At 35.0% G+C, this 22,996-nt stretch overlaps 1 protein-coding gene across 7 annotated transcripts in view; it reads right to left on the reverse strand.

The window, feature by feature from the left end:
- Window positions 1–22,996, reverse strand: part of LOC150079226 (lisH domain-containing protein ARMC9-like) — a 446,058-nt gene that overhangs the window by 17,195 nt on the left and 405,867 nt on the right. For all 7 annotated transcript variants that reach the window (XM_090383948.1, XM_090383946.1, XM_090383947.1 and 4 more), the window contains exon 24: window positions 10,656–10,770. In XM_090383948.1, coding sequence (XP_090240074.1) covers window positions 10,656–10,770 — 115 coding nt within the window. The remainder of the gene's footprint in view (window positions 1–10,655; window positions 10,771–22,996) is intronic.

Below are 22,996 nucleotides of genomic sequence, written 5' to 3' on the forward strand. Positions count from 1 at the left end.
TGCTACCAATTCCTTAAATGCCGATCTTCATGTAATTCTCCAGTGGGGCAAAGACAACTTAGTTGATTTCAACCCTTCTAAAACTCAGTCGTGTCTTATATCTCGCAAAAAGGATTCTTCTGCTCCTATGCTTATCTTCAGTGACACTCCGATTTCTAGGCAAAATGATATATCTCTTTTGGGGATTACCCTGACTTCTAATCTCTCTTGGCACAAGCACATTACAAATATTGCTTCCTCTGCATCTAAAAAACTTGGTTTTCTCTTTCGCTCTCGGCATTACTTATCTTCCAAACAGCTGCTCACTCTGTATAAATCACAAATTCGCCCTGCCATGGAATATTGTTCCCACATCTGGGGTGGTGTCCCCAAAACCTCTCTCAGACTTCTTGATTCCATTCAGAAGAGGGCAGTTAGGTTAATTAATGATTCATCTCTGACAGAGTCTCTCCACTCGCTTTCTCATAGACGTACTGTTTCTGCTGCATGCCTCTTCTACAGATACTTCCATGGGCACTGTTCTTCTGAATTGGCTTCTATAATTCCCACTCTCTTTTTCAAAACAGTCCGAACACGTGATGCCACCAGCCAACATCCATTTACTGTCCAACTTCCAACCCACAGAACCAACTTTTCATCTTCCTCATTTATTCATTCAACTGCCATTTTCTGGAACAACCTTCCTTCATACGTATTTCTTGAAAATTACAATCTACAGAAGTTCAAGTCCAACGTCAACAAATATTTTCTTTCGTCTTCTCAACCTCCAACCCAAGCACGGTTCTAAGTACTATAGGTTCTAATACTTCTCGTGTTTGGGGTTCACATAAAAAAAAAAAAAAAAAGAATAGATGTGTGGAAGTTTGCCTTTAGGCAGCGGGTGGTTGTTTGCTGGAACAAACTTCCACCTGTGATTGTAGAAGTTGATAGCTTAAATAGATCCAAGGCAGAACTAGGCAAACATTTGGAGCAAGTGGATGGGTGAAATAAGGTTTTTTTTTTTTTTTTTTCGGCTGATGCTAAATAAGCTTGCTTTTTTGTATCATGTGCCTTTATTAATGCTAACTAAGCAAAACTGCACTAATCTGATTGATCTTACTATTGTTCAGAATACAACTTGCATTTATTAAGAAAATTAATATTGGGTTGGGCCACCTTTGACTTTAATGAATACATGAATATATCATAGAAGGGTTTTCACAAATTTCTGGTAAAAAAAAAAACCTTAAATGCACAATATATTTTTCTGAAACCTCTCAACAGAACAGCAAATAATCCAGTTACCTTAAGGTCACTATAGATATTCCAAGCAAAATCATGTTATACTTTATTGCATTCAGGATTTTGAAAGAAACATACCTTCACATTTTTTCCAAGCATGAAGTAGAGAAACAAGTAGGAATGCATTTCTACTGTGCAGATAAACTGCTTTTAAATGTAATTATGAGGCATCAAGAAATAGACTGCTCAATCAAAATATTACGACTCCTCTCTCCATGTTTTAGCCATCAGCCATTCCTTCCCACCTAGTGGTACATGTATTGCAGTGGGGATCAGTAAATGTGATACGTTAGGTTCATGGCATACAGTCCATATGAAGTACTTCATTGGCATGGGTAGGAGTGATCTGACCGACTTCAAAAAAGGGATGACTATTGGGTACTAATCAAAGAGTGGCAATATTAGGGAAACTGTGAATTTCATGGAGTGCTGCAGTTAAGGTGTTCCAAGAGTGGATGGATAGTGGACAGAGTAGCAACTGTTAGGCCAATGATGGCAACCCATGCATCCTCAATGTCACGATGCATCATCTTGCCACCAATACTGCCACCAACACAGCAATGCTGTGTGGTGGCAAGAGGCCACATTACCAATGAATGGTAGTCTATTGACTAACATTCATTAGTATTGTGTTCATTGCCCAGTCTGTTAAGGAGCTATGAATATCTTTACAGAAGTACATACCATATTCCATAACAAAATATTGAAGATGGTATGTGCTTCTGGTTTCTGCTTCAAGTAATTTCCACTGTTTTAACAAGGTATTCTGTTTGCTTTTTAAGTAAGTTTGGCTAATGTAAAGAAAGTCTGCACGAGAAGCATGCAAACGTTCGATGAAATTTACTGGTAAAAGTACTTTTCCGTAACGGCATTTGTATTGTTGCTCGCTCGGTAAACAGATGGTGGGTGTTATCGGTCTGGATGAAGGCCTCTGCTGGAGAGGCCTTCATCCTGCAGTGGACTGAAAATGGCTGATGATGATCGGTCTGAATCCCACGGAAGCTTGAAACCCTCCCAAAGTGGAGTGGGGTGGGTAACCTGACCTTTTTTCTTTAGAATCACTAATTGAATCATGAACAGAGTCATACTGGAAGTTCTGACATAGAAAAACATAGTTTCATGGGTAAACTTTTTCGTAGTTTGCTGTGCTTCTCGTGTGGGCTTCCTTTGCCTTTTTTTTTTTTTTTCTTAATAAACAATTTATCCACTAGTCCATCAGTGATTCTAAAGAAAAAAGGTCACGTTACCCCCTCCAATTTGGGAGGGTTTCAATCTCCCATGGGATTCAATTTCTACTCTTGACTGATAACACCCACTATATGTTTACTGAGCGAGCAACAATACAAATGCCGTTACGGCAAAGTACTTTTACCAGCAAATTCCATCGAACTTTTGCGTGCTTCTCGTGCAGGCTTTCTTTACCTTCGCCATAAGTTTAAATCAGAAACTAAATCATTCACCCTTTCTTGCTTAATTACATGCAGCACATTAAGAATTTTCTAGTTGGTAGTTAAAATCTGTTGAAGTGGAAATTCCAGAAAAGTCTACATAAGAAGACTCCTCGCTATATTCATTACTGCTTCCTTTATCTCATGGTTTTGGGGGATCTGGTAATAGGAGACTTATTGCAGATGATATGTTAAGATATTTTATGCTGCTTTGCTTTTTTTTAGATATCCCTAGTATTTCTGTCATTCAGAAATAGCAATCATCAATTTGGTTGCACTATTCTCACCACACCATAGGTACAGAAAAGGCATACTTTTAATTTTTCCAGTTTACATCTTCAGATTTGTGGTGCAGGTAATGCAGCACATATGCGGAACAAAAGTTTTATTCTCATTACCAATCTTGCAACAAATGTACAAAGAATTTGCATGTTTAGTAGTGTGTGTCTGTGCACGTGCTATGGGTGTTTAGTGGCATATAAGCTGTGGTGGCTATAGCGCATCTATGTTTAGTAATACTGCAGATTTTATTCCTCTGAATTTTTTTTTAAATGTCCACACATAGCAGAAATTGTGCGAGTGATTCAGACACTTACTTTTCTTCTAGTATTTCAAATATTTCTTCAAACATTTTAACAATGAAAATGCTATGCAAAATGCAGAAGAAACAAGCAACATACAATATGCATATAAACTGTATATATACTCAGGCTGTCTTTCCATTGCTCAAAAAGGGAGGTGGGAGGGAGACAGATAAGACTAAACATGTTAATCTTCACAATCAAGCACAGGCAAACATTATTATTTGCAAGTAACACAACAGATCAGTGTCATATTTACCTTTCTAAATTGTAATAAGATAAATGAATTATGGGTAAATGCAAAAATCTGTATATGTAGAAATCGTGATAACTGATAACACGAAATTTTAAGAATTATTTTTGAAATCTATGCATAAAAATTGACTTTAAACAGCTGATATATTTAGTTAGGGAGAAAATCATGTTGGCCAGTATTATTAGAGGGGATAAAGAAGTGATTTTTTTGGCCGATGTTGGATAGGCTTGCTTCTTTATGTCATTTGCTACTATTAATACTAAGATTTTGACATTTGTAGTTCTGTAGATGCTATCCACAAAATGAATCTAGTTCGTGGCTGATGCAATATCATATTAAACACCTTCCACCCCACACTTGGGACAACACATTCTTTTCAAAATGCCTTCAAAACATTTTTCAGACTCCAACATGTTCATTAGACTGAAAGAGCACAGTCCATTTTTGCTGTTTCCTGTACCATGTCAATTGGCACTGTGCATCTGATTTGAATGCAATGAAATTTTATTGATAGTTCAAGTAATAATGCTATAGGCTTTGAAATAATACTGTAGTATAAGTTGAGCACAATCAAGCACCCTGGCACACTACTACAATAGCTGCTATTTGGTTTGAATGGAAGCTGCACAGAAAATTGGGGGTGCACAATCTGATACAGCCTTGAATGGGTTCAGCACGCTGAATTCTGTTGGGATCCTTCCACTTGTTCAGATTACGAACTTAAGGGGGCATAAATTCAAATTAAGAAAGGACAGATGTAGAATTGATGTGCAGAAATTTGCCTTTAGCCAGTGGGTGGTTAATTGCTGGAACAAACTTCCATCTGTCGTTGTGGAAGTTGATAGGTTGAATAAATTTAAGGAGGAACTAGATAGGCATTTGGAGGGAATGGTGTGATTTTTTTTTTTTTTGGCTGATGCTGCATAAGCTCATACATTTGCTTTCTTGCATCACATGCCACTACTACTACTACAGATCCAATTGAAAATCACATATCCAACTGTTTTGAGATAGTATGCTTTTTGAGGAGTGGAATCAACAAATTCAAACCTATCACTGAACTTGCATATTCTACCATTCTTCTATCAGAAGAACGGTAAAATATATTGCTATGTATAGGGTGTTATAAAAATCCACTGCAATAGGAAAACTTAATACTTACAAAAGTAAGCTGCCATATAAAAAATTATTTAGTTTAATATACAGTATTTACATTAGATATTTGAACTGTTTTATAATATAAGTCTGGTTTCCTGTCTAAGTGAAATGTTTCTCTGCTAATTTTTATGCAATGAATTGCATAAAAATTAGCAGATGATGTTATCTTTAAATTAGTCAATTGAAAGTTGTTCTAAGAGACTTCAAATATCAAGCAGAAAGCAAGTAAAGTGTGACAAACTGGAGCTTTATGATGGTTACTCAACTACACCATGACATCCTATATATTTGCCCCTGATAATAAATCATACAATTACTCACTGCCTATACTGGTAAATGGAGGTTTCTCACAGTCTTTATGGAATTAAAAAATATGCTTAGTTGCTAAAAGCATTTCATAAATGTTATATTTTGCAAGATGTTTTTTCAACATCTTACAAAATATTTAAAAGACATGAATTACCATTAAGAGAGTCATCAAAAAAGTATGGACCTATGAATTACAGAGTGGGCAGATGATCATTTGTCTAGACTGCAATTCCTGGATTGATTTGAGTATGGGAATCTTCTGTAACCAAGCATCTTTGCATTCTATTGCAACAATAACTACTACTTGTTTGAATGGAAACTGCCAATGGGAATTCTCATTTCTCAAGTAATAATAATTGCTTGTAATACAGTTGGGAAAGGGCATCACATGGTTTCTATCCATACAGTAAATTATATATTATATATAATTCGAAAATTGTAGATCTCTTAAAGTACCATTTACAACTGACACAATATAATAGCGTAGCTTAATTTAATTTATTATGATACTCACCTTTTTATAATCTGCATTGATGTTGGAATAAATTGGATGATAATTTTAAATTTAAGTTAGCATGAATAAGTTAGGATTTAAAAACAGAATTAAAATGTGCGCAAGGAAGTAGAAGTGCACGTCTTCGTCCTTGGTTGTCAATGTTGAAATTTGAAACGATTTTAGTTATACGGTTGGAAACAGAAGGCCAATAGCCATAACAAGTGGCTTTCGTTTTACACGTCTTCAGTTGGCAATGGTAGAATGAGAGTAAATGCGTGTATTTAAGAAGACTAGGTTCCCGTGATGCTCCTGGATACACGTGGGAATCTCAGGTGCATGAGATTCCAGACCAGTGCTATGTTATAGGGTAGTTTGGAATTTAATACTTGAAGTGTGGAATGGCGGCGAAACCATTCTATAACTAGGGCTTCATATTGGAAAATTTTAAAACTGGATTTTAATTTGATAATAGGAATGGCTGAATCTACTAAGGGGGTGTGGTTGTGGGATTGAACATGTGTTGCTAATTCGGTATTGGGCTGCCCCATCCTAAAGTTATTGTAGTGGTAGTAAGCACGTGTGTTTGATGTTTTCGTAGAACCGTATTTTGTGGTGGTGCTACCAATGTAGCAAGCGTTACAGTTATCTTGACATTTTATTAAGTAGATGATATTATTCATGTCACTAATGTGGTAATTTTGTGTATCTTTATATGAGTTGAATAATTAACCTAGTTTATTGTAAGATGAGAATGTAAGGGTGATATCAGTACTTTTAATAAACGGCGGAATTGGTTGGCAAAATTGCTATGGTAAGGGAGGATAATACGTGGATTATTATTGGACATGCGTTTGGGTGGGTTGTTGATATTATTTTGGACTGTGATAATAGTTTGTTTGATTAATTGAATAGGATATTTCCTAGATATGAATTTACTTGTAAGATATTGTAGTTCATTATTAAGGTCATAATGTGTGGAACTGTATTTTATAGCATTGTAAATTTGATTATAAAGGACTGCTTTTTTTGTGTTGAGGGAGTGATGTGATTCAAAGTGTAAGTATTTGCTCGTGTGAGTATTTTTTCTGAAAATTCTTGTTCCTAGTTTTGTATCGCTTCTGTATATAGTGAGGTTTAGGAAATTAATTTGTCCCTTTTCTTCCAATTCCAGGGTATATTTTAATCTATTATGCATGGAATTAAATTTAATGAAAATATCATTTATTGTGGATTTGTGCCCTATTAAGACGATATCGTCAGCATATCGTATAAATAATTTAATATCGGGGAGTATGGTTGTAATATATGATTTTCTACGGAGGCTAGGTAAGTTTCAGATAGGGGGGCTGAGATTCCTAATCCCATAGGTAGGCCGTAGGTTTGATGGTAAATCTGATTAAGAAATCGGAGGTATCTGTCATCTAATAGAAAGGTATTATCTCCCCCCCCTCACCAGATTTTCGAAATTTAAAGTAAACAATACCTCCCAAACCTTTGAAAAAATAAATTCTATCACAATAACCAATGATGACATCCTAGCATCCTTTGATGTAGTCTCATTGTACACTAATGTACATTTGCTGTCCACATTACAAAACTTACGAAATTTCTTAACAGACGACAAAACCTTATCGAATCGCACTTCCCTTTCAATTAATAGCATACTAGAGCTTACAACCTTTCTATTAGATGCCAGATACTTCCGATTTCTTAATCAGATTTACCAGCAAACCTACGGCCATCCTATGGGATTAGGAATCTCAGCCCCCCCATCTGAAATTTACCTAGCCTTTGTAGAAAATCATATATTACAACCATACCCCCTGATATTAAATTATTTATACGATACGCTGACGATATCCTGTTAATAGGGCACAAATCCACAATAAATGATCTTTTCATCAAATTTAATTCCATGCATAATAGATTAAAATATACCCTGGAATTGGAAGAAAAGGGACAAATTAATTTCCTAAACCTCACTATATACAGAAGCGATACAAAACTAGGAACAAGAATTTTCAGAAAAAATACTCACACGAGCAAATACTTACACTTTGAATCACATCACTCCCTCAACACAAAAAAAGCAGTCCTTTATAATCAAATTTACAATGCTATAAAATACAGTTCCACACATTATGACCTTAATAATGAACTACAATATCTTACAAGTAAATTCATATCTAGGAAATATCCTATTCAATTAATCAAACAAACTATTATCACAGTCCAAAATAATATCAACAACCCACCCAATCGCATGTCCAATAATAATCCACGTATTATCCTCCCTTACCATAGTAATTTTGCCAACCAATTCTGCCGTTTATTCAAAAGTACTGATATCACCCTTACATTCTCACATTACAATAAACTAGGTTAATTATTCAACTCATATAAAGATACACAAAATTACCACATTAGTGACATGAATAATATCATCTACTTAATAAAATGTCAAGATAACTGTAATGCTTGCTACATTGGTAGCACCACCACAAAATACGGTTCTACGAAAACATCAAACACACGTGCTTACTACCACTACAATAGCTTTAGGATGGGGCAGCCCAATACCGAATTAGCAACACATGTTCAATCCCACAACCACACCCCCTTAGTAGATTCAGCCATTCCTATTATCAAATTAAAATCCAGTTTTAAAATTTTCCAATATGAAGCCCTAGTTATAGAATGGTTTCGCCGCCATTCCACTCTTCAAGTATTAAATTCCAAACTACCCTATAACATAGCACCAGTCTGGAATCTCATGCAACTGAGATTCCCACGTGTATCCAGGAGCATCACGGGAACCTAGTCTTCTTAAATACACGCGTTTACACTCATTCTACCATTGCCAACTGAAGACGTGTAAAACGAAAGCCACTTGTTATGGCTATTGGCCTTCTGTTTCCAACCGTATAACTAAAATCGTTTCAAATTTCAACATTGACAACCAAGGACGAAGACGTGCACTTCTACTTCCTTGCGCACATTTTAATTCTGTTTTTAAATCCTAACTTATTCATGCTAACTTAAATTTAAAATTATCATCCAATTTATTCCAACATCAATGTAGATTATAAAAAGGTGAGTATCATAATAAATTAAATTAAGCTATGCTATTATATTGTATACTATATATAATAATAATAAACTGGTATGATAATGACACTATTATACCATGCAAAATTATTAACAAAATAGATTTTATTGAATTCAAATAAAATGCAAGCTCAATTGCTACACTAAATTGTTAGCAGGTGACATTTCAGTATTCTTACTAACCCAATCATCAAACCATAAATGCTGTGGGGGTGGGGAAACTAGAAGAACATTTAACAACTATGTAAAATAAATTGATAGATAATAAACAGAAGTAATTACAACTAAAAACTTTAATTTTAGATTATGTTAAAAACAATATGATGTGCATTCAGGAACTTAGAACCTATAACCATAAAACTACATATCTTTGGCTTTTTTTTTTGGATACACCCTCTTTCTTCTTACATCACAATTCAGTTACAACCATACCTGCCTTGTGCAGGGGATTTATAAAGGATAACAAGGTAGGATTATGGTGCAAGGCAATCAAATGAATACAGAATACTCTGAGGTAAAAGGCCACAAGATGACTGGTTCTAGGCTATAGCCTACAACCAGCACATGAACTTTGCCCTCAGGGTGTTCTGTATTTACCTAATAACCTTGCACAGCAATCATACCTTGTTATCTTTTGTAAAGTCCTTGCACAAGGTGGTATGGTTGTAACTGAATTGCAATATAGGAGGTAAAAGTGCCATATCCAGAGAGCCATAGGTATGTACAGTTTACGTGATTACATTTTTACCTTGTGTTTTATATTTATAATGGTTATAGATTCTAAGTTCCTGAACGCACATCACATTGTCTTCAACATAACCTAAAATTAAAGATTTTAGTTGTAATTACTTCTGATTTATTATCTGTCAATTTATTTTATATACTTGTTAAATGTTCTTCTATCCCCCCCCCATGGTATTTATGGTCTGATGATGGGGTTTGGTAAGAATTCTGAAATGTCACCTGCTAACAATTTAGTGTAGAAACTGGGCTTGTATTCTCTATAAGTTTAATAAAACCTATTTTGTTAATAATTTCATGTGGTATAATAGTGTCATTTATTATTATTATATAAAATAACTGCTTGCTTTTGCTAACAGTTCCATTGAAATGGAAGCACACCTCCTTCACTGAAGCAGAGATTCAAATGAATAGCTGGACTTTGTATCCATTTACCAAATTCGTTATTATAAATGAGGTTAAGAACTGGTAAGTAGAAACCCCAAATTTTGGAAAACAGGCCTTGAGCTTCGGGTTCCATATCACTAAATTTTCTAGTGATGCCTGACAAACTGACTTAAAATAAATTTATTAAAATAAATAAATAATATCTACATAAAATACTAAAACAGATATAAAATAAAATAAAAGCGTTAAAATATAATACGATAAAAGTGTTAAAATACAATAAAATATGGACCAAACTAATAAAATATACAGCATCTTTTGAGATGAAGTGCCTCTTCATCAGCTTAGTCAGTGAATGGTGTATTGCAGTATATATAACGTTGGTTAAAACAGCCAAAGTCAGCCGAGCATGATCATGAATTATGAGTCTGGTGTCGATAGAGCAGAATTACGTATAAGTGAAAATCGCCAGCACTCATCGCACTGCAAAACAACAGATTCCAGATTGGGGATGCAAGTGTACTCCCCTATTGTGATTCATGGTACTATTACTGATAGCTATGTGCAGTGCCTCAAGTGATGAGCGCTGATGGTAATCACATGAATAGTCGACAATTTCATAAATTTATTTTAAGTCAGTTTTCGCTAGGAAGTTTTGTAAACCCTGAATTTTACTCACTCTAAGATTTAGTAGATTTAGAATATTTAGAATTAGTAGTAGAGTATAATACAGATAATAATATAATTAATGGATTTTCACACTTTAATTAAAATTTTTTCATTATCAAGTGAAAAGAACTCTTATACAAGTTATATAACTTATACATTTAGAAAGAAGGTCAACATTTAGGAAGTAGTATAATTATATACTTAAAGACAGTTACACTCACTTCAAACCTTTGATGTTAACTGCAGCAGGATTAGGACTATTAACTGCTTCTACTAAAGTCTTTGATGGCTCTCCTGTTATTTTTCTCACAAGTTCAGTGGCTTCAAAGTCAAGTTCTGAAGATGTATACAATATTTACCATGTGCAATTATTTGAAAAATACCTTTTACAAATATATACAGGGTGGGACATGTGTCAGTTTAGCAAGAAGAAAAGTAATATACTGGGAAGTAATTGTTGAAAACGGTTTGAACAATTAACTTTAATGTCATAAATAACATCATGTAAATATAATATTAATAAAGTAATATGGACATGAAATTGAATTCACAATCTAAATTGCACAAATTATTTCCTAGTAAACTGACATACGGCCTATCCTAAATATCATATATATGCAATTTATTACCTCATTCTAAAAATAGCAGTTTTATAGATAAAATATTCAAGGTTTAAGATTAAGAGAATAAGATGGAGGAAGTTAAAGACACTGCGAAATATTTCCAAATCTACAGATAATATGGACATAACCATGCCCTTTACAATATTAACTTATCTGTTTTCCAAGATAGTAACATCCCTACAATGCATTACACTTTACTTATCTTTGTTTGTAATTTGTATTATGCTATCTTATATTTATTTTTTATACTATTTACCTTTCCTTTTTACTGCTGATAGCTGCAACACAAGATTTTTATGCGCATCTTCTTGTCTTCACTGCTTTCTTTCATTTTGCTCATTGTAATCCCCCTATTGTAACAGCTGTAGAGGGTTTACTTGTATAGTATGCAATAGCATAGTATACAATAAAGATTGTCTATTCATTTATTTATTAGTTGCTGCTTATACATTTTGCACAATATGGTAGTAGCTGGAGTAGAACAGATGTAGAGGGTGAAGATGGAGCTATTGTTTCTATTGTAAGCCAATATGAAGATGATAGCTAAAATATAAATTAGCTAGAAAAAGGAAAGATATACAGTAAAATCTCTTAACTAACTTTTCAAGGGTGAAAAAATCATTTTGTTTTACCTAGACTTCATTCTAATGAATATGAAAAAAAATTATTTCAAAATAATCATTATGTTTGTATATATATAAATTTTTCTGCACTTTTTTAATGTATATATGTGATAATTTCTGCTTTATTTTACTTAAATATCAAGTTTAAAATCAATAGTAAATAAATAAAATGATGAAACGTGTACTATCAATATAAAAATATTTTATTCAGAGTGCCATTTTGAAAGCATATTTTATTTATAAGAAATATCATACAATCAGAAATATGGTACCATAGTTATAACTTATTATTACTTTTCTCATATTAATATGTCAATTTTGTTTTTACCATTTAATTCTCCATACCCATATTTATAATATGGGTTGCATAATGCCATTCATAATTTTAAAGTAGTTTTGTTTTAAACTAGTACATTTTAGGCATAGGGTGGATTTTGAAAGTAATCTGTTGTACTGAATTTTTCCTCAAAACTATTTTGTTCAAATGAGGCTAGCAAAGCATTAATAATAATGAGAAGTCAGCTGAGACTTAGAAATTTTTTGTCATAGTGAAACTTTGTTGTAACAGTAGTTTACTATATACCAGTGTAGGAGGCAGTTCCAAAACTACCATACCTCCAGGTCCACCACCACGGATGGGAAGTGGGGAGGGGGGGAATGATGGTTTGGTAAGGTTGTTAAAGATAATATGGGAGCAGTTCAGCAATCTGGCTTGGGGGGGGGGGGGGGGCTCGGAATTTATAGCTTTGCCTCTGGTGGAATGTAAATAAAAATTGCTAGTTGATGATTAGTTCCATTACTACAGAATGATTTAGGTTTACAGGAAGACTGTGGCTACAAAGAAACCTGTACTAGAAATAAGGTGAAAAAAAAAAAATAAATAAATCGTTCAACTACTGTGTCCTGGGCACTCAGGATGAAGGTCCATAGCCACGAATGATCATTAGTGTAGTATCTCAGATAGACAGCTTTATGTTAACTGAAAAAAGTTTCTAGTACCCTGGCTTGGCCTAAAACTGAGGAACTAACAAAAACATTGTCTATTTGAGTCTTTCCAGTTGTTGTGAATGACAAGCGACTGGTAGGTGAGGGCCATCCAAGACTCCGTGCAGGCGCCTCCCCACCACCACCACCACAACACTGGCTCTCTGAGTACCTCCTTGCCGGGACAACTCCAGCTTTAAAAATTGTTAAAAAATACTTCTCGTCGCAAAATTTATAAATGATCTTTATAGAATTAACTGCTATAAGTTATAGAATTATAGCAACTTTTTTGTCACCAAAAGGAGAGTTACTTAGTACAAAGAAGCACGCTATTGAAGTGCAATAAAAAATTGTTTTTTTTTTTTTTTAATTTTAACACAAAAAGTAAATGATAGATTTCAATCAGAATAGTTTTCCCTTGATAAGCATCAAATAAAGCATAGCTAATGTGATTTTTAAATTCTTAACTCCATTAGTGACGGAAATAGAGTGGGGACACGAAAATCACTCATATTTTCCTGTCTGGTGCTGCCATTTTTACTTTTAAATATATTTTAAACCTACTTGTTCAGCTCTTTCCAATAGTGTATAATAAGTTATAGGTTGTCAGCAACATTTTTGCACCCCCCCCCCACTTCTCAGACAAATTTTTGTCAACAACGATCAATATGGCGTTATGTTGGCCCACAGATGTAGAAACCCATGCAAAATTTCAAGTCAATAGGTTGAGTGGTTCCAGAGATACAACTGTGACAGACGGACAGACAGACAACCTAGTGACATTATAATGGTCTTTCGCTAGGCTACGGACTCTAAAAAAAGTCACTGGCACCAACCCCGGGGGCTCACATCTGGTGAGTATGGGCTTGGCACACCCAGGGTCCCGAGCTGGATATCATCATTCTTCTCTTTCTTGATGATTCCCTTCTACTTTTGACTCTCTCTCTCTCTCTCTCTCTCTCTCTCTCTCTCTCTCTCTCTCTCTCTCTCTCTCTCTCTCTCTCTCTCTCTCTCTCTCTCTCTCTCTCTCTCTCAGAGTAACTCGAGAACTTTTTTTTTTCCCCTGGTACAGCATTAGCCTCAGGCTTCCTTGCACCATATGACTGTTAATAATAATAATAATAATTTGAGGCACTGTTATTCATTTCAGTTCTACAGCATTACTTGTGTATTTGTTGACTCTGTTATTTCTTGTCAGTGATTTCTTAATTTGGAATCTTTTTTGATCTCTTCTGCCTCAAAGCCGCTTTACCTCATTCTATCAAATTCATTTTTTACCTCTGTCATTCTCCCAACTCTGCAAATGGCTCAGAACTTTTGACTTTTTTAAATTATGAAACTACATTTTGTCCACTTAAACTTTTCTATCAGTGAGTAATTTAACTTCGTATTGTTAATGTTCACAACTCCATCTAGGTTTAATTTTCTATTTCTACAGATCCAGCTGGTAGAAATGCTGGGACTTTTTCTATTACTAATAGGAAGAGTCAATACTAGACAATCCTAACTACCCACTTAACACTATTATTTTCCTCACCAACTCTGTCAAGTATAAAATTAATGTTAGTTCCCTCTAGGTACCTTAGATCCCATCTTAGTGATGATCTCTTCTCCAATGGAACTTATGTCCTACGGCCATTCTCTGCTAAGTATCATTTGGCATTATAAGAGAAAAAAATGGAATGATATATGCATGATGTTTCTTTATATTTTCCTCGGCTGGGCTATTGTTTTAAATATAGTAATCCTAATATTTTCTCAGATTGCATCAGTGAAATTATTTCTGTAGAAATGAAATCAAAATTGGTGAGGGAAAAAAAAAGGTACTCTTACTAAGAAGGGCTTCATTTCTGCAAATTGCAGCACTGGAGATTAGGCACCTATGAGGTGATCTGATTGAGGTTTTTAAGGCTTTGAATGGATTGAGCAAGATAAATGCTGATGGGATTCTTCCCCTTGATCAGATTACACACATGTGGGGGCATAAATTCAAACTGAAGAAGGATGATTACATAACACGTGTGCAGAAGTTTGCCTTCCACCAGCAGGTGGTTGATTGTTGTGTAAGTTTTTAGTCTGAATTAATTCAAGAAAGAACTAGACAAACTATTGGAGGGGATGTATATATGTTGTGGGATGGTTCATTTGGCTGATGGTGTATAAAATTGCTTTCTTGCCTTATTTGCCACTACTAATACTAATCTGTGGTGGCACCTTAAGACTTCTCTTAACTCCTAGATTGTATCCAGAACAGGGCCCATCAGGTTAATTAATGATTCCTTACTCACAAACTTGCTCTAGACCCTATCATATATTCAGTTTCTGCTGCATGCTTTTTTCTACAGATACAAAAACAAACAAATTAACAGGGAAAGGTTCACTTTCCAAGAACAATCCTGCAATTTTGCCACTGTAGATTTAACTCATTTAACTCAAGTAGTAGTGAAGATGAAGCAAAAAACTCCTGAGAAGGCTACTAAAATTAAGACTGAAAAAAATATGGAAAAACAAAAGCTGAAATTATTGGTGTATGCAAAGTAACAATTAGTGGAAATTAAAGGAAATGGTAAAAGTGGATGAAGTATGTGTGAAAGAGTAGGTAAATGCAGAAGAAAATGTGTCAATTTGAATAGCAGATAATCAATTTTGCTGTATTGGCACTGAAAATAGAGTTGCCTGCTCTTGCCAAACAGTGAAAAGAAATAACTAATGTAAAAAAGGTATAGCTGTAAGGAGAATGTTGAAAGAAATGGGTCTGAAATCAGGCTGTTCAATTAACAATCTAGATAGTTCACTGGACTAGGCCTATTGGTAAATCTGTAGGAGGCATCTGGATCAGCTAATGAATAATCTCACTGTTTAGCTAGTGATTAAAGGGAGTCCAAGTGGTGTGTATATGGGAAGGGGGGACATTGTTAAGGACACCTTACATTAAGGAGCTGGGCATATTCTTGCCATGTGTATGCCATATCAAAAATTTCATTAATTCATATATGTCCTCCTCCCCTCACCTTTACATCACTGAATGAGATGATTAGTCAACCGAATAGAATAAACTTATCTGCAAAGAGATCTAAACCTCACAAAAACATCCTCATTCATTTTACAAATATATACGGTCTTAGTTTCAATCTCAATGATATTCATTTACACCTACAGCTGCCAAGCCACTTACGTTTTGTGACAGAATCTCAGCTATGTTGGTCCATATCTTAAGAAAGGTTCTCTGATGTTTTACTGCTGATCTGAACTACATTTTTAATGGAAATTTCAAGTTACTAGAAATTTGCTCTATCATATCAGAATTTTTTCCAAATAAAAAAGAAAAAAAACAAACAAACAAACAAAAATATTGGTGTAGGTGCTTCTGGATTATCGTTACACATTTTATAAATAGATTACTTTTATACAAAAATATCAATAAAAATGCACAAGAACAGAAATATCAAGGACTATGTTCTGTCAAGCACAGATGGATGTAAATTGGATTTCTTATACACTAGACTGTGTTAAACTTGTGCCTTTTTGATTTCCTCATCCCGCAATAGTTGGCCATCATAATGATATTCTTTCCCCCTTGGTACCACTTTTCTATTTCTTTTATATCCTGATTGAATCTTTTCTCCACCCTTCACTTAAACTATCTAAATTTTCTGGTAAATAGTTGGGATGAGAGTGCAAGTGTACCTTAAAACTCATATTCCAGCGTAGTTTTCTGCACTTCTCAAGCATGTCACTCATGATGGTCTCATAATCTGGGTGTTTACTATTTACCAAAAAAATTGCATTTTTATAGTTAATCTGAGTGTCACATTCAGTTTGGGTCATGGATTTTTCAAATACAGAGTCTATTTTTTGTATTTTTCAAATACAAAAATTCCTCTTTGATTATTTTTGTATGTAAGCAATGGAAATTTAGTGAAAACATACTTTAAGCAAATTTCTTTCTTTATTCAGGGCTTAAACGAACTGTCTCATTAAATCTAGCTTTATATGTAGAGAAGGTAGCAGTACTCTGTTTTGATCTATTGGTGGCTTGTCTTTAATGTTCTAGAACAGGGGTTGGAAACCTGTAGCTCTTTGAACATGTAACTGCGGTGGCTCTTCAACTTTTAGCCCATATGAAGCACAATTTGAAATGGAGTTAGAGGACTTAAAAATCAAGGACACATGGAGTGCAAGACTAAAATGCCTTAAAACTGAAATTGAGGATTTGGAGAGTCAAAAGGGTGGTGCCCTTGCAATTCTACACAAATAGATGGCGATAGATGAGTTGAAAAAGCAAGATCAAATTATGTTTGATGTGTGGAGCTATGTTGGACTTCTCTCAGTTTTTGGTTCGACGTATTTCTACAAGCAAATATTTTCGAACATGAACATTAAAAATAAATCAAGAAATCGTCTGAAAAATCTGAGTCTCTCAGTGTGTTTAAAGATGAAAATTGTGGCATACTTGCCTGATGTTGAGACTCGCTCAAGAAGTTCAGCAGCAAAAGTAACATTAATTCTTACCAAATTGGAAGTTTGTTACATTTTTTCTATATTAATAAATAATATTTCAAAAAATATATATTTTTTAATAAAACACCTTCCCACTTTATTCCATTTCTTAAAAACTTCTCCCCCCCCCCCCAGCTTGAGCTGAGATGTGGCTCTTCAGATTCTCTTTTTTTTAATTAGATCAAAAATGGCTTTTTACTCAAAAAAAGGTTGCAGACCCCTGTTCTAGAACCTGGTATCAGAGAGTGTCTTAGTGGCCACACTTTCTTCTCCCAATGTTTACCTCTTCTTCAACTATCTAACTTACATAGAAAGCAAGGCATTTTTGTGTAATCAAGTTGTTGGCCAAATAGCAGACCAATAATTTTAAAATCTCAAATCTCTATACAGTACCAACCACAATCCCTGTACTGAATATTTCACAAAAGAAGTTTTAACATTTTTGTAGTTATTATTATTATTATTATTATTAACCATATAGTGCCAAGAAGCCTGAAGCTTTTGCTGCATCAGCCAAAAAAAAAAAAATTTCTGAGTTACCCTGAGAGAGAGAAAACAAGAGTCAGAAGTAGAAGGGAATCACAGAAGGGAATCACCAAGAAAGGGAAGAATGATGATATCCAGCTCAGGACCCTGGGTGTGCCAAGCCCACACTAACCAGATGTGAGTCCCTGCGGTTTTCTTGGCTTCATATCCTTGAGTCAATAAATAGCCTCAACTCTTTTTGTTGGTGGAAAATTCAAAAAATCTTCATAACTGCAGGAATGCTGTAGCAATATATCATTGAGCTTTCTTCAGAAAAATGGGAGACCAATTCTTTATCATGATATCTATAATATGAAAAGTTTATTCCTGGTTCCAGCATATTCTTGAATTTCAGTCTTGACCCTAAACACTCTGCAGATCCTCTGGATAGATTTAAATCTCTTATAAGATAATCTATTTCACTTCCTCTGGTCTTCCAACAGAAGCCTGTTAGAAGAATCCTGAACAATCTTAATGCCAAGAAAGATCTAGGTCCTGACGGCATTTCTCCATTTGTTTTCAAAACCTGTGCTCCTGAGCATGCTCTTGTTCTGTATTGAATTTTTGCACTTTCTTATTCCACTGGTGTTTTAACTTCTGCTTGGAAATTTGCTCATATTCAATCATTTCCTGAAACAGGTGAAAAATCTCTCCCATCCAATTATTGCCCTATCACAATTACCCTTGCTCTTTCTAAAGTAATGGAGAAATCCATCAACTGCTGATGGATTTCTCCATATTTAAACTACCTTGAAACCTTTTGTCTGATCAATGACCACTAATATGGATTTCATCAGTGTTGATCAACTGGTAATATATTGCCTTATGTTAATTATTTCTGAACACATTCAATGGAAAAGTTTGGTGAAATTCAAGCATGCCAAGAAAGATCTAGGTCCTGACGGCATTTCTCCATTTGTTTTCAAAACCTGTGCTCCTGAGCATGCTCTTGTTCTGTATTGAATTTTTGCACTTTCTTATTCCACTGGTGTTTTAACTTCTGCTTGGAAATTTGCTCATATTCAATCATTTCCAGAAACAGGTGAAAAATCTCTCCCATCCAATTATTGCCCTATCACAATTACCCTTGCTCTTTCTAAAGTAATGGAGAAATCCATCAACTGCTGATGGATTTCTCCATATTTAAATTACCTTGAAACCTTTTGTCTGATCAATGACCACTAATATGGATTTCATCAGTGTTGATCAACTGGTAATATATTGCCTTATGTTAATTATTTCTGAACACATTCAATGGAAAAGTTTGGTGAAATTCAAGCAGTTGCTCTTGACATTTCTAAGCCCTTTAATCATGATTGGCATAAAGGTCTTCTAAGCAAACTCTCATCTCGTGGATTGATGACTGTTTTTTGCAATTCGGTATCCAGATTTTTCTCTGACCACTCACTGTGAGTGATGTCTTCTAACTTCTCTGCTAATACTAGTGTTCCCCAAAGTTCAGTTCTATCTCCCACTCTTTTCATATTGTATATTAATGGTCTTCTTCCACTGACTGGAAATCCCATCCACAGTTCTTCCGATGATAGCACATTGCATTCCACCTTCTTATTTGAGAAATGTCCTGCACAAACAGTCTCCATCAAGTCCTTAAATGCCGATCTCCAGGTGATTCTTCAGTGGGCAAAGTAAAATCAGTTAACTTTAATCAATCTAAAACTGAGTCCTGTCTTAGATGTTGCAAAATAAAGTCTACTGTTCCAACACATCTTCGATGACACTTAGATTTCTACACAAGATCATATCTCTCTACTAGAAATTTCCTAATTTCTAATCTGTCTTGGCATAAGTGCATAAATATTGCTTCCTTCCTCTGTATCAAAAAAAAAAACAGAAAGAAAGAAAAAAAAAGTTTTTTTTTTTTTTTTTTTTTCCCACTTCGCTTTTCTTTTAAACAACTATGTGCTCTGTATAAACCTAAAATTTGCTTATGATGGAATATTATTCCCACATCTGCTGTGGTATCCCCAAAACTTATCACATTTCTTGACTCCATTTAAAAGAGAGTAGTTAGGTTAATCAGTGACCTGCTTCTTAAGGTTTTCCACTCTTTCTCACAGATATTCAGTTTCTGCTACATTCCTACCTTTTCTATTGATACTTCAATGTTCACTGTTCTTCTGAATTGGCATCTGCAATTACCCCACTCTCTTCCAAATCAGTCCTAGCACGTGCCATATTCAGTCAGCATCCTTTCACTATCCAATTTGAAACTCACAGAAACAACCTCCCTTCACATATATATCATGAAAATTACAATATACAGAAATTCAAGTCTAATGTCAACATGCTTTTCTGTCTTCTCAACTTAAGACCCATACATGGTAAGTACTATAGGTTCTAATACCTTTCATGGTCAGGTTTATCATTAAAAGAAAAAAGAAAAAAGTTTCAAGTGGACTAGAGAGAATCAACATTATGCTGAAGAAGAATTGCAGCAAGTTTTGTTTACTGATGAAACAAAAATAAGTTGAGTTGCAGTAACTGCTAGTCTTTTTTGCAGGGTTGCATGTTTCATGTACTATCAAGCCCATGAAGATTTCTGCTGGTGTGAAGGTGGCCTGCAGATTTTTTTTCTGCTAATGGTCAGGAAAGATTGAAGTTCTTTGACAGCACTGTGAATGCCATAATACATAAAAACAATCTTTCTTCTCAAATGATACCTTCAGCGAGAGAGCAGCACAGGGAAATAACACAGTATCGCAGTGTACAATTAGACACTGTTGAACTAATTGACTCGTTGAGTATCAGCTTTATGCCAATCGGACATTGTGCTTTTGTGAAATTGATGTTTAAGTGTGTTTCTGCCGAGTATGTCTTGCGATTTATGTAGCTGAGTAAGATGGTGGATGTTAAGGAACAGCGAATTGGCAAAAAATTTTTGTCATAAACTTGGGAAACAAAGAAGCTGTCCTCCCTGTGGAAAAGTCCATCATCTCCACATCCAAAGCTGGTCAGATAAAATGTCAAGAGCATGCTGATTCTTTTCTTTTAAAACAATGAGGAAATTATACATCAAAGTTTCTCCTTCCACCAGGCCAAACTGAAAAACATCAGTTTTTAATTGGGATCCTAAGACATTTGAGAAAAGGTGTCAGGAGAAAATGCCAAGACAAATGGTGCACTCGGGCAGAGCCGTGCTGAGGGTGAGATGAATGAGGCTCTTGCTTCAGGTTAAAAGCTGAAAGGGGCACCAAAAGAAAGATTAAATAAATACCAATGTTTTCAATTTTATGTTTTGATTATTCCAATCCATTTATCATCTTGCTTTTGCAAGACAAAAATCTTTGTTGTGCCACTGTACAGATACCAAGCTCTGCGCTCCAGCACCACCATGGTTGTCGCCCCACTGGTTGTCATTTTTATACCCTCAATTTTAATTTTTTATTAAACCGTGTACCAGAAATGTATTTTAAATAAGTTAGATTTTTTAAAATTAATTATTATTTTTTTAAAAATATTTTATGGGAGGGCACAATTTTTCATTCTTGCCTCAGGTGCTAAAATTGCTTGGCACGGCCCTGCACTCAAGATTGGCTTCTGCATTGTGAGAATATAGTATCTCACATGGCTTTATTGGTTCAGCAGTTTCTAGCCAAGAATAAAATGGCAACTGTCCCATACCCTCCCTATTCTTCCAACTTGGACCCCTCATGGTGACTTCCTTCTGTTCCCCAAAATGAAAATCAAATTAAAAGAATGCAGATTCGAAGAGATTGCAAAAATTCAAGCTGGATCGCAGAAAGTGTTGGACAGCATCAAGAAACAGGATTTCCAGAGACGCTTCAAATAGTGGAAGAAGTGCTGGGATTGATATATAAACTAGGAGAGCACTACTTTGAAAGGGATATGGTCCTATATGCCAACATATGACTAATGTAAGTTTAAATTAATTTTATTGCCCCAGTCTGGCAAATTTTGCTTGCTCCTCATATGTTTCCTTTTTTGCCATAATGCCTCCTTGTTCAAGGCAAATATAATGGATAACTGAGCGCTGATCTATAGTTAGAACTTGTGTCGCCTACTAATTAATTTTCTTTGGCTCCAGTGTGACTAGGAACTCACAATATGCAAGCTTCCAAACCAGATTTCAGATAGGAACAGGGCGTTTTGCAATCTTAACACAGAATTGGATCGGTAATATACTGTGTATCCATTGCAGCCTATAGGGAACTCATTAATAGGCCTCATCACAACTTCTCTCACATGAATCTCTGCAGTATAAATACTATATGGGGGAACCTGATGTAAGATAACATTGTTTGGAAAAAAACTACATATCCTACAGAGAATCCAGATTCTGAATCATTAGTATAAATTGAGAGGATATCAGAAAACTAAGTTTTATATGCATAATGGAGTTACTGAGAGACTGTAGACAATTTATTGTCCATTTGCTAATTCTGGGAGGAGAAGTGGCAGACTGAAGAACAAATACTCCAGGGTTGCAAAAGTTAAGCAGATGAAGGTGCAACAAGGTCTTCCATAAACAATACTAATCACATAAAGTAATTTTTTTTATTTTTTTTGGTTTTTTAGGAGCATTAGCGACTAAGGCCATATTGCTACGGGATATGCGGTGGTCATTCCCTGACCTTTCCGCATCCTCTGTATTTGGTGGTGACGGGCTCGAACCCCGGTCTAATCAAGAAGCGTGTGCTACGCACTGCTGCTCCTTCCCACCTGGCTACGGAGGCGCCATATAAAGTAATAATCTTTTGTGATTACTATTAGTAGTGCCAAGTGACGCAAGGAAGCAAGCTTATACAGCATCACCCAAAAAATGGTAGACCTTAAAAACAGCTCTTGAACTCTGACAGCAGAGTCTCAGTTAGCTCTAGGATGAGACAAAGATTTAAATTTGAAAAGATAATAATATATATAGTATGGTGCAAAGAGCAAAATATGTGAGATTACAAATCTATGGTATTTACACCACACTGCACTGAGACCGAAAGAAATAATTTTAGAGGTACTTTCTTAAAGTGCTTCTGAAGATTATTTCTATCAGTCTTGATATAGTATGGCATATATTTAGCAGAATTCAATGACAATCGTATATGGTGAATTTATTTTATTTGAAGCAGTCTGATGTGGCATCACTAGTCCTATTGGTTTAAGTTGTTTTTTAACACTTTCCATGCTTTGCACCAGTCACATTTTCCTGAATGTGAGGCAAACTACCTAAAAGTTACAAACTTCATAAAGGGATAGGTACTTGAGGATACTGTCTACTCTGAAGCCAAAATAACATAATTAAGCCTAAGCCTTAAATTACATAATGAAAGG

Source organism: Mastigoproctus giganteus, chromosome 10 (assembly GCF_048544385.1).
Source record: "Mastigoproctus giganteus isolate SK-2022 chromosome 10, ASM4854438v1, whole genome shotgun sequence".
NCBI lineage: Eukaryota > Metazoa > Arthropoda > Arachnida > Uropygi > Thelyphonidae > Mastigoproctus > Mastigoproctus giganteus.